General features: G+C 43.8%; 1 protein-coding gene across 1 annotated transcript; it reads right to left on the reverse strand.

Moving 5' to 3' along the window:
• Positions 1 to 1,644: 1,644 nt before the first annotated feature.
• LOC132476986 (phospholipid-transporting ATPase ABCA3-like) lies at positions 1,645 to 4,886 on the reverse strand. The gene is given in 4 exon segments (XM_060079241.1): positions 1,645 to 2,134; positions 2,814 to 3,004; positions 3,256 to 3,426; positions 4,879 to 4,886. Coding segments are annotated over 4 exon segments (807 nt in total). The 3' UTR covers positions 1,645 to 1,697.
• Between the last annotated feature and the right edge of the window lie 7,491 nt (positions 4,887 to 12,377).

The following is a 12,377-nucleotide window of genomic DNA, read 5'->3' on the forward strand; positions in this document are numbered from 1 at the left end:
CCAGGGCAGAGGTGCACTCTCTGTGTTAGATTTTGGTGGCATTGGCTTCACCAGTGAGTGAGTAAGTCACGCTCTCGCTCCCCTGTGACGCTGCGTGTCTGTGGAGTCCAAGCAGCACCCTGACCAGTCTCTCAGTTGTCCTCTATCTTGCTCCTATGTCCTTACCACTCTTTTTATTTACTCAGAGGTAAAGTTTTCTTGTTTATCAGGAAATAGGTGTTCTTCTCTTGGCTCTGCTGCAGCCATGCCATCCGTCACCCCCACCCACTGCCCTGGCAGTAAGAGCCCCTGGGCCCAGAGGGGTGATGAGCCACTCCCAGAAGGTGTGAGAAGAGCCCATTTCCCATTGGGCTTCAGGAAGTTGAGAGAACTCACTGGAAGAGTCTAGATTTTTGGGAGCTCAGGCAAGTTCCTGACTGGAATAAAATGGCAATTGAAGGCCTGGGGGTGAATGAGAAGGAAACTCAAGGGTGGCAGGGTGCAGAGGGGAGAGTAAGGAAAAGTGAAGCAGTCTGGGAGCCTGAGCATCCCCCACTCGGAGAGAAAGGAAGAGGAGCCTACAGAGGAGGCAGATGAGGGGCCATGGGGGGCCTGGTGCAGTGGGGAGAAGGGGGCAGGGGACACTGAGATGCCTCAGAGAAGTCACAGGAAAAATGGAGAGTGGGTGTGGCAGCCAGGCATGTGACAACGCTGTACTTTTGGTGAGTGGTGAGGGGAGGTAGGGAGTGCGGGCAGGGATGGTAGACACCACTTTCTCAGAGCTGAGCTGAGAAGGGAGGGAGAGAACTACCTGCAAAGGAGAAGCCGAATGGGGCTTTGTAGAGGGGCTGGTGTGACCATGCTGCAGGGAGAAAGGCTATTGGGCAGGGCACTTCTCGGAGGAGAGCCCTCGTGACAAAGGTACACGGCCACATCCATCTGCACTCAGGCTGGATGGTCTGAGCTCACAGGCTTAGCTTAGTGCTTCTCACGCCTGAGCTGCATCAGAAGCACCTGTTAACACAGATTGCTGGTCCTCACCCCCCAGACTTCTGATTCAGTGGGTTTGGGGTGGGGCCTAAGAATCTGCATTTCTAACAAGTTTCTGGATGATGTGGATGCTTCTGGTCAGAGACTCCACTTTGAGAACTTCTGCCTGAGTTGAATCCTGGCTCTACCATCTGTTGACCATGGAAAGTTGCTGGATATCTCTAAGTCTCGGCTTACTCTTCTGGGCAATGGGATAATAATCATGTCTACATCATGGGTTGACGGAGGGCCACATACAGGCTCACCCCTAACATTCGCGTGGGCCAGGGCAGAGAACAAATGGAGCCCCACAAATCCAAATATTGAAAAATGGTGCCTTAAGTTTGCAAACTTGTCAATCTCTTCTCTCCTCCTACCTTCAGAACTACAGCATCATTACAACCATGGTCACCCCCAGGCCTGCATACTCCTGACAGGACATGGCAGGTGTTGTTCCTCTGAGGCTGCTTCTATGGCCAGGTCTCAGTGAGGCTGAAGGCTACCCAGGTGGGACTCGAGGGGATCCTTTTCCACAGAAATGCACCTGGGTCCTCCATCAGGCCTCTAAGGTGAGTGGCCTCAATCTGGCAGAGAGCTGCCCCCACCCCTCCACCCTCAAGCTGAGCTCACTGGGTCCTCAAGTTGCCTCTGTAACCCTTGCAGCCCATGGCAGGCTGTGTGCACCTGGGCTAACCTGGCACTGGGAACTCTTTATTACAGCAAGACAGCCTTTGAGGGAAGTGGTGAGGGAGGCTGTGAGGGAGGCCAGGAGGAAGACCAGGAGGAAGACCTGAAGGGAGGTGGAGTGGGAGGCCAGGAGGGAGGCTGGGAGGAAAGCTGGGAGAAAGGGTGGGAGGAAGATGGAGTGGGAGGTGGAGTGAGAAGTGGAGAGGGAGGCTGGGAGGGAGGTTGGGAGGGAGGCAGGGAGGGAGGCTGGGAAGAAGGTGGAGAGGGAGGTGGAAAGGGTAACGGGGCCTGCTGGTTCTGCCTTCGCTTGTTTGTTTTCCCCTTGGTTGGGGGGCACAGGGCAGATGAAGCTCAGGAAGATGTCCTCCAGAGAGATCTGGTTGACTGAGTAGTCTTCCAACATGTACTTTTTCTTGGCTTGCTCCAAAATGCCAAACACCTGTGGGAAAGGAGGAAGCCACTATAGACGATGGGCACAGGGAAGGGGAGAGGGGGCAACAGGGGCTGGAAAGAGGAAGGGTCTTTGGGGTTGTTACAAAGCCCCCCAAAGGCCCATCCCTCTCTCAGCTGCTCCCAGACCACCTCTCAAGAAGTCAGTCCTACAGAATTGAGCTCTCTGTGATTTTAGGGAAAGGGAACCTGGCTGCGAGTGGTGCCAGAAGGCAGAGGCTCCAGCTGGGTCCCTGGATTGCTGTGTGACCCTGGGCATATGGTGTCCCCCTCTGGGTCTGCTCACCTCTCTGTGAAATGAGGGGGCGGGAGGAGCTGATCTCTGAGGTCCCTTCCAGCTCAAACATTCTTATTTTCTATGAAATCTACGTGAATGTTGCAGCAGCACTGAATAAGACTTCCACCCGAAAGAGAGAACACCAGAAAGTGGGTGACATCAGAGGTGTGCTCCCTCTGATGCCCAGGTATGTGCTCACCTTCACCCAGCTGAGGTCATTGCCAGGCAGGTGGTTGGTGCTCATCTTCCAGGACGCTGCCTGCACAGTGTCCCCCTGAGGGCCGGGCTGGATGGCCAGGGGAGGGCGGCCCAGGCCCCTGGAATCATGGCCCTCGTCCCAGAGGTCAGGGATGGACAGACGCACAGATGACCTCTGCACAGCAGCACATACCTGGGAAGGTCAGGTCCATGAATGCCTTGAACTCTTCCAGGGCCTCCTGCTGCCTGTCGCTCCAGATCTTGGCCCGTAAGGAGTAGCCACTGCCAAACTTGCTCTTGAGGTGCTGTGGGCTGCCCAGGCACTTGAAATGATGCTGCACCATGATGGCCAGCCAGGTGCACAAGGCCTCACAGTTCTACATGCTGGGGAGAGGGGGTGGAGGCCTGACAAACGGCTGGGAGATGCTGATGCCCACCATCCACGTCAAAGGCTTGTGCAGATGGGAAGGTGTTGATGCCCAGATCAGGCTGTTCCTGATTCCCATGCTCGGGGTGTGGCCCACATGGTAAAGCCTGGGGACTCTCCTCACAGACTCTTACCAGATGCTGACAGGTCTTCTCTCCACCCAGCCCCTCCCGGCCCACCCCTCCCACAGCCCCGGTCCTGGCTTTACCTGTGAGAGGTGATGACAGTGGCCTTGCCAGACTTGCAGGCCCTCGCGACGGTGCCCCAGAGCAGGCTCCGGGCCACGGGGTCCATGCCAGTGGACGGCTCGTCCAGGAGGATGACCGTGGGCTCTCCAAGCAAGGCAGTGCCGGCGCTCAGCTTCCGCTTGTTGCCACCGCTGGGGCAGAGGGGGGAGAAGTTGGGTTACTGGCAATCTTAAGTTTCCAGTAGTACAATCCTCCCCCCCTCATTTAATCATCAAAAGATGAAAGGAAACACAAAAACATGCTTGAAACCGAAGTCAACAGAGGAAAGAGACAGGGCGACGTCATCTAACCGCCTCTGACTTCCCTGTCCCAGGAGTGGGGTACTGCTGCCAGCCTGCAGGGGGGCTGTGCACAACTCGAGGGGTGGCCTGGGATTCCGGACATGTGTGGCCTTGCTTTGTTTAAGCTAACTGGAGTTGGGTTAGGATCACTGGCAACATAAGACAGGGGGCTTCCCTGCTGGCGCAGTGGTTAAGAATCCACCTGTCAATGTAGGGGACACGGGTTCGAGCCCTGGTCCAGGAAGATCCCACATGCCACGGAGCAACTAAGCCTGTGCGCCACAACTACTGAGCCTGTGCTCTAGAGCCCATGTGCCACAACTACTGAAGCCCGCACACCTAGAGCCCATGCTCCACAACAAAAGAGAAGCCACCGCAATGAGAAGCCTGCACGCTGCCACAAAAAGTAGCCCTCGCTCGCCTCAACTAGATGCAACTAGAGAAAGCCCGCACGCAGCAACGAAGACCCAACACAGCCATAAATAAATTAATTTAAAAAATAAAGAAAGTTTATTTAGATGCATGTAATGTACAATAACTGGCAATTATGCACTAAAGCAATTATGTTTTGAAGGCACTGTGTCTGGGCAAAATGATATAAAAAGATCAGTAATGGAGCTCATTTTCATGGAACCCAGCAGTGGAAAATAAGCCTAGTAAAGGAAAATAATATATACAAAGGAAAACATTATAGCACAAGTAAAGTGAGAATCAAAAGAGATGCACTTAAGGATAAGCAAACTTAAGGACAAATGAAACAAAATAAAAGTCTAGTAAGACGTCACAGGTATATGGTCACTTGATTTATAACAAAGCTGACACTGCAGAACACAGGGAAACAGTCTTTTCAACAAATGGCTCAGAGTCAGTTGGCTGTCCACATGGAAAACAATGTATATTGACTCCTGCCTCCACCGCACACAAAATAGCACTTCAGGGGAAATACAGATCGAAATGTGAAAGATAAAACAATGAAGTTTTTAAGAAAAAAAATAGAACATATTCATGACCTTGAAGTAGGTAAAGATTTCTTAAACATGACTGCAAACCGCTAAATATAAAGAAAAAACGCTAAATGGAATTATATCAAAATTAAGAATATTTGTTCCATGAAAGACATCTACAACATCTATAATACATACATCTGACAAACAACTGGTATATAGAATATTTAAAGAGCTCCTATAAGTCACTAAGAAAAAGACAGACATCCCAGTAGAAAAATAGGCAAGAGATTTGAACAGATGACTTCCAAAAGAGAATACCAAATGGCTAATAAACATGAAAAAGTGTTCAACCTACCTGGTCATCAGGGAAATGCATTTTAAAACCAAGAGCTGACGCTGAGATGGAGATTTTGCACAGGAAGTTTACTGGAGAGCACTCTCAAAATCAGTGCTTTGGAGAGTAAAGGAAGCAGGCCTGGGCAGAGAGAAGCCAGGCCGCAATGCAGTCAGAATAAAGGTCTCAGTCATTTCTGCAGGATCACAACATCACAACCATACACAAACTATGATGAATTATCAGCCTCAAGCTCAATTATGAGGACAGGATTCAAACAGGTCCCAGATAAGTAGGAAGGGGATTAAGGAAAGTCCATTTATGCTATATTTGGGAAAACAGAGACTGAGATCGAAAAAGAAAAAATGGGCTTAAAATAAGCAACACAGCAACTATTCAGAATTTCTACAAGAACATATTACTACCCCTTTGACCCACCAATCCCACTTCTAGGAATCTACTCTACAGACATACTTGCACAAGTATGAAATGACATATGTACATGGTTATTCACTGCAGCAGTGTTCATAACAGCAAATAATTGTAAACAGCCCAGTATTCATCAATAGGGGATTAATTATAAAAACTATTATTTATCTAAACAATGAAGTAATGTGCAATCTTTAAAAAAAAGGAAGAGCTCTATGTACTAGCAGAAATCTGGGATCTGCAAGATATATGTGAAAAAGTAATTTTCTTATTTATAATAAATGTGAGAAAATATATGAGAAAAAGAATAGAGACAAAAGAAATAGAGACAAGATTATAGATAGAAAAGATTAAAAGATATGCAAGATGCAGATAATTAATGTTCCTGAAATAGAGAATGGTGTGTTGGTCTTCTTGGGCTGCCATAACAAATACCATAGACTCGATGGTTTAAACAACAGAAATTTATTTTCTTACAGTTCTGGGGGCTAGAAGACTGAGATCAGGGTGCCAGCATAGTCAGGTCCCAGTGAGAGCTTACTTCTTGGCTTACAGATGGCCACCTTCTCACTGTGTCCTCCCATGATGGAGAGAGACTTCCCTCTCTTTTCCTCTTCTTATAGGACCAGTCCTATCAGATTAGGGCCCTACTCTTATGGCCTCATTTAACCTCAATTACCTAAAAACTCTATCTCCAGATGAGCCCCATTGGGAGTTCAGGCTTCAACATATGAATTTTAGGGGAATACAATTCAATCCATAGCAAATGGCATAATTAGAACAGAAATATATATATATTTAAATACGTGTGTATTAGGAGAAAACGTGTCAAATGAAGGAATAGCTAAATCAGAAAAAAAAGTTTTAAAGATCATCATGTTCCAATAAAAACCTAAATAGAACTGTAAAAATAGAGACCATCCTGGTGAATCACTGAACTTCAAAGATAAAGAAAGACTCCTACAAGCATCCAGGCGGAAAAAACCCCAAAATACCAACTCAAATTACTGACCAGAAGGGAGAAAATCAGTCCACCCTCTTTCAGTCCCCTCTCCAGAGACTGTCAGCAGACAGTACAGGAATATCCTCAGAGGATGGAGGCAAAAGAGTACAATTCTAAGATGTTATAATCAACTAAGTTAACAGGCAGCCATTTTCAAGCACGCAAACATCGATGGACCCATAAACACCCTTGAAAAAAATTGAGGATGAAATGCAATCAGTGCTCAAATGATTCCAAATAACTCAGAAATGGGGCAGCTTTCACAGGAAAGTACTTGTAGTGGGCACTGAATTTAATGTGCATCTCAAACTTGAAGTGTCCACAAAGGTACTCTTGATTTTATTCTCTCTGCCTTTTCTACTATCCAGCTCAGTAAACGGTAAGTCTATACCAGGTGCTTAAGCCAAAAATTTAGGTTTTAACCTTAATCTCTTTCCCTCACCTCTCATATCAAATCCATCAGTAAGTCCTGATGATTCTGCCTCTGAAAGATACCTCAATGCCATCCACTTCTTTTCTTGTTTCAGTTACAAGTATCAGAAGTCCAATTCAACCTAGCTTAAGTACCTGCCCCCAAAAAGGATTCATTACTCACATAACTGGAAGTCCAAAGTGGAATAAACTGCAGAACACAGCTGAATCCAAGTATTCAAATAATGTAATCAAAGTTTGTCTCTCTCTCTCTCTCTCCATTCTACTTTCCTCTGTATATCTTCTTGTCAGGCAGTCTCTAAATACATGGTGGGGTGGGGGGAGGAGATGGCCCCCAGGAGCTCTAGGCTTATATCAAAATCCCAGAGAGAAGAGTATCTCCTTCCTGGTAGTTCCTAGGAGGACTCTTATTGGGTTAGCTTGGGTCCCAGCAGAGTGGCAGGTGGAAGGACGGTATGGAAAATGGGGGAGAAGAGGTCAGCACCTCCTAAACTATATGGAATAGTTACCCCCCCACACACACATACACACACACAAAGAAGGTTTCTATTACCAGCAGAAATGGGGGGGGTGCACAAAGCATACCTCCTTTGCTCTCCAGAAAACAGAAATCCTTCCTACATACAAAATTTCCAAACTTCTCAGCCTAATATAATAAACCATCTATGTGCAACATAAAACACACTTGCTCCCTCTTCAAAAGAAGATCTGCTAGGTTTTGTGCAGTTTCTGTATCCAAGATCAAGGCTAGGCTGTCTGGGCAATGCGCATTTCTCTGGTCCTAGTCTACATATGACTCCCTGGGGTATGGTAGTTTGGGCTAAAAGATGAGAATATGACCACCCAAGTCATCCAACATACACTGAAAGAGGGAAAACTGGTTGTATTTGCCATCCTTCATGGCCTTTCACAAGCAGGGAATAGGAGACAATTTCCCTTCTGGGCAGCTGCAGTCCCTTAGTAGCCCACTTCCTACTGGTGTGATTTTGAGAAACACCTAGAGACTAAGTTAGGGGGTGAACAATTACAGAATTTTGCTTATTAAACATTCCCCCCATGCCCCAGAAATAAAACTCCAGTAAAATATCAGTCAGTTGCCAGTCAATTTACATTATGTTGTCTCCTTAAGCTAGGAACTAAAACCAGATACTCTGTCCAACCACAGGACTTGAGTTTGGATGGCAGCCATGGAGTCTGTCTCTTTCCACAGATAAGGTCTCCCAGGTTCTCAGTTTACTACTTCTAGAAGACTTGACCCCTGACTCCAAAAGGACTGAGATATTGATGTGGTTCACTGAAATTAGCTTAGTGGAGTTCTTGTTGAAAATACTTTCTAAATGAAAATTCATCATTGCTGGTGTAATTCTGACTTAAAGTGTGCATTCAAATCATCCTTGGGGTCAAAATGTCCACCATATGAAAAAGGGGTCAATATAAGTGGGTCAGAAAAGTTCATACACATCCATGGACTATTCATGAAAACAGAGTTGTGTCAACCATAAAGAAAATGTCAGATTCTAAAGAGCTGAATAATGCTGACCATATTCCTAGACCAAAATGCACTGAATGTAAATATTAATAAAATAAAAGCACTAAGCACAGGAAAAACAAACCAAAAAACCAAAAAAACCCACTGCAAACCTTTGAAAATTAAAAACTCTCTCCTAAACCACAAAACACTATATAGACCAGGAAAATGAGAGTCTATAGGACATAGACTGCCAGAAAACATTTACAAAAGACATATATCACAAAGGATTGTTATCTAAAATATAAAAAGAACTCATAACTCAACAGTAAGAAAATGAACAGTCAGATTTAAAAAATGAAAAAAATTAATGAGCAAAAGACCTGAACTAAGGAAATGACAAATAAGTACATGAAAAGAGGCTCAACGTCATTCATCATAGTGAATTGCAAATTAAAACAACAATGAGATACCACTACACACCTATTAGAATGGCCAAAATCCAAAATACTGACAATATCAAATGCTGGCTAGGACATGGAACAACACAAAGTCTCATTCATTAATGGTAGGAATGCAAAATGGAACAGCTACTTCGGAAGACAGTTTTGCAGTTTCCTACAAAAGTACACATATTCTTACCATACAATTCAGCAAATGTGCTCATTGGCATTTACCCACATGAGATGAAAAACTATGTCCATACAAAAATCTGCACACAGATGTTTATAGCAATTTTACTCACAATTGCCCAAACTTGGAAACAACCAAGATGTCCTTTAGTAGGTGAATGGAAAACAACCTGTGGTACACATAGACAATGAAATATTATTCAGCACTAAAAAGAAATGAACTATCAACCATGAAAGACATGGAGAAAACTTAAATGCATATTACTAAGTGAGAGAAGCCAATCTGAAAAGCCTACACACTGTACGATATCAATGATATGACATTCTGGAAAGGCAAAACTATGGAGACAGTGAAAGGATCAGTGGTTGCCTGGGGTTGTTGGGGACGGAGGGATGAATTGGTGACCCACAGAGGATTTTTAGGGCAGTGAAATTATTGTGTATGATACTATAATGGTGGATACATGTCATTATACATTTGTCAAGACCCATAGAATGTACAACACCAAGAGTGAATCCTACTGTAAACTATGGACTTTGTGGAATAATGATGTTGATAATGGAAGAGGCTGTGTCTGTAAGGGGACAAGGAGTATATGGAAAATCTCTGTACTCTCCTCTAAATCTTGCTGTGAACCTAAAACTGCTCTAAAAAATAAACTCTATTTAAAAAACTATACTGATGCAAAATTGTATCACAGGAAAATTCATAATCCTAAACCCCTTCACTAATAAATTAGAAAAATTTTAAAGTCCTATAAATTAAATTAAAAATCAATTAATTGGGAATGTGTGTAATGTTTTATTACACGGACCATAACTGGTTAAACTGATTCAAGGAACTAGGTCTGTGCAGTTACACAGCTGCAAGAGCTTCTTATAGGTCATTAACATCTTTATCACCCACTGTTAGGGATACTAAGGATGTGTATGATGCTTTAGCTTAATGAAAGTATTGTTGATGAGAGGAAAGAAAGGCAGTCCTTCTTAAACAAAATATAGATGTAATCAAATGTTCCATTTATGTAGTTATAACTTGAAAGGTATTTTTAAAATATGATAGTTGAGATTCTGGCAAGAAGAGGATCACTGTTATAGTACGCATGACTATCTCTAGTCTATAACAACGCTTTCCAATTGAATGAATTGTTTATGTAATGTGTTTTCTTTATTCTAAATTTCTTAGAAACAGAAGATATTGTTTCATAGCAGAGAGTTTATATTTAAAAAGAGAAAAGAAGGATTGATGGTTGGGAAATAAAACCCCTAAAATAAATAATCCACTAGCACACCAAGTCAACACAAAAAGGGAGCCAACACACTGACATATTAATTAAGAATAAAAAAGGGAGTTAAGATTTATCCTTCTAAACTATTCCAAAAAGTTGCAAAGGAAGGAATGCTTCCAAACGCATTCTATGAGGCCAGCATCACCCTGATAACAAAACCAGACAAAAATATCACACACAAAAAGTAAATTACAGGCCAATATCACTGGGGAACATAGATGCAAAAATCCTCAACAAAATACTAGCAAAACAAATTCAACAACACATTAAAAGGATCATACACCATGATCAGGTGGGATATATCCCAAGGATGCAAAGGTGGCTCAATATCCACAAATCAATCCATATGATACACCACACTAACATACTGAAGAATAAAAACCATATGATTTCTCAATAGATGCAAAAAAAAGCTTTTGACAAAATTTAACATCAATTTATGATAAAAACTCTCCACACAGTGGGTATAGAGGGACCATTCCACAACCTAATAGGGCCATATATGATAAGCCCACAGCTAACATAATACTCAACAGTGAAAAGCTGAAAGCATTTCCTCTAAGATCAGGAATAAGACAAGGATGTCCACTCTTGCCACTTTCATTCAACATAGTATTGAAAGTCCTAGCCATAACAATCAGACAAGAAAAAGAAATAAAAGGAATCCAAATTGGAAAGGAAGACGAAATAGGCAAACTACCTGAAAAAGAATTCAGAGTAATGATAGTAAAGATGATCCAAAATCTCAGAAACAGAATGGAGAAAATACAAGAAACATTTAACAAGAATCTAGAAGAACTAAAAAGCAAACAAACAGTGATGAACAACACAATTACTGAAATTAAAAATACTCTAGAAGGAATCAATAGCAGAATAACTGAGGCAGAAGAATGGATAAGTGAGCTGGAAGATAAAATGGTGGAAATAACTGCCAGGGAGCAGAATAAAGAAAAAAGAATGAAAAGAATTGAGGACAGTCTCAGAGACCTCTGGGACAACATTAAACACGACACCATTTTTTTTTTTTTTTTTTTGTGGTACGCAGGCCTCTCACCATTGTGGCACCTCCCGTTGCGGAGCACAGGCTCTGGACGCGCAGGCTCAGCGGCCATGGCTCACGGGCCCAGCCGCTCTGTGGCGTGTGGGATCCTCCCAGACCGAGGCACGAACCCGCATCTCCTGCATCAGCAGGCAGACTCTCAACAACTGCACCACCAGGGAAGCCCAACATCAGTTGAATTATAGGAGTCCCAGAAGAAGAAGGGAAAAAGAAAGGGTCTGAGAAAATATTTGAAGAGATTATAGTTGAAAACTTCCCTAACATGGGAAAGGAAATAGTTAATCAAGTCCAGGAAGCACAGAGAGTACCATACAGGATAAACCCAAAGAGAAACACATGGAGACACATATTAATCAAACTATCAAAAATTAAATACAAAGAAAAAAATATTAAAAGCAGCAAGGGAAAAGCAACAAATAACATACAAGGGAATCCCCATAAGGTTAACAGCTGATCTTTCAGCAGAAACTCTGCAAGCCAGAAGGGAGTGGCAGGACATATTTAAAGTGCTGAAAGGGAAAAACCTACAACCAAGATTACTCTACAGAGCAAGGATCTCATTCAGATTCGATGGAGAAATTAAAACCTTTACAGATAAGCAAAAGTTAAGAGAATTCAGCACCACCAAACCAGCTTCACAACAAATGCTAAAGAAACTTCTCTAGGCAGGAAACACAAGAGAAGGAAAAGACCTACAATAACAAACCCAAAACAATTAAGAAAATGGTAATAGGAACATACATATCGATAACTACCTTAAATGTAAATGGATTAAATGCTCCCACCAAAAGACACAGACTGGCTGAATGGATACAAAAACAAGACCCATACATATGCTGCTGTCTACAAGAGACCCACTTCAGACCTAGGGACACATACAGACTGAAAGTGAGGGGGTGGGAAAAGATATTCCATGCAAATAGAAATCAAAAGAAAGCTGGAGTAGCAATTCTCATACCAGACAAAATAGACTTTAAAATAAAGACTACTGAGGGGCTTCCCTGATGGCACAGTGGCTGAGAGTCCGCCTGCCGATGCAGGGGACGCGGGTTTGTGCCCCGGTCCGGGAAGATCCCACATGCCGCGGAGCGGCTGGGCCCATGAGCCATGGCCGCTGAGCCTGCGCGTCCGGAGCCTGTGCTCCGCAACGGGAGAGGCCACAACAGTGAGAGGCCCGCGTACCACAAAAAAAAAAAAAAAAAAAAAA

Source organism: Mesoplodon densirostris, chromosome 16, assembly GCF_025265405.1.
Source record: "Mesoplodon densirostris isolate mMesDen1 chromosome 16, mMesDen1 primary haplotype, whole genome shotgun sequence".
In the NCBI taxonomy this organism is placed as follows: Eukaryota; Metazoa; Chordata; class Mammalia; order Artiodactyla; family Ziphiidae; genus Mesoplodon; species Mesoplodon densirostris.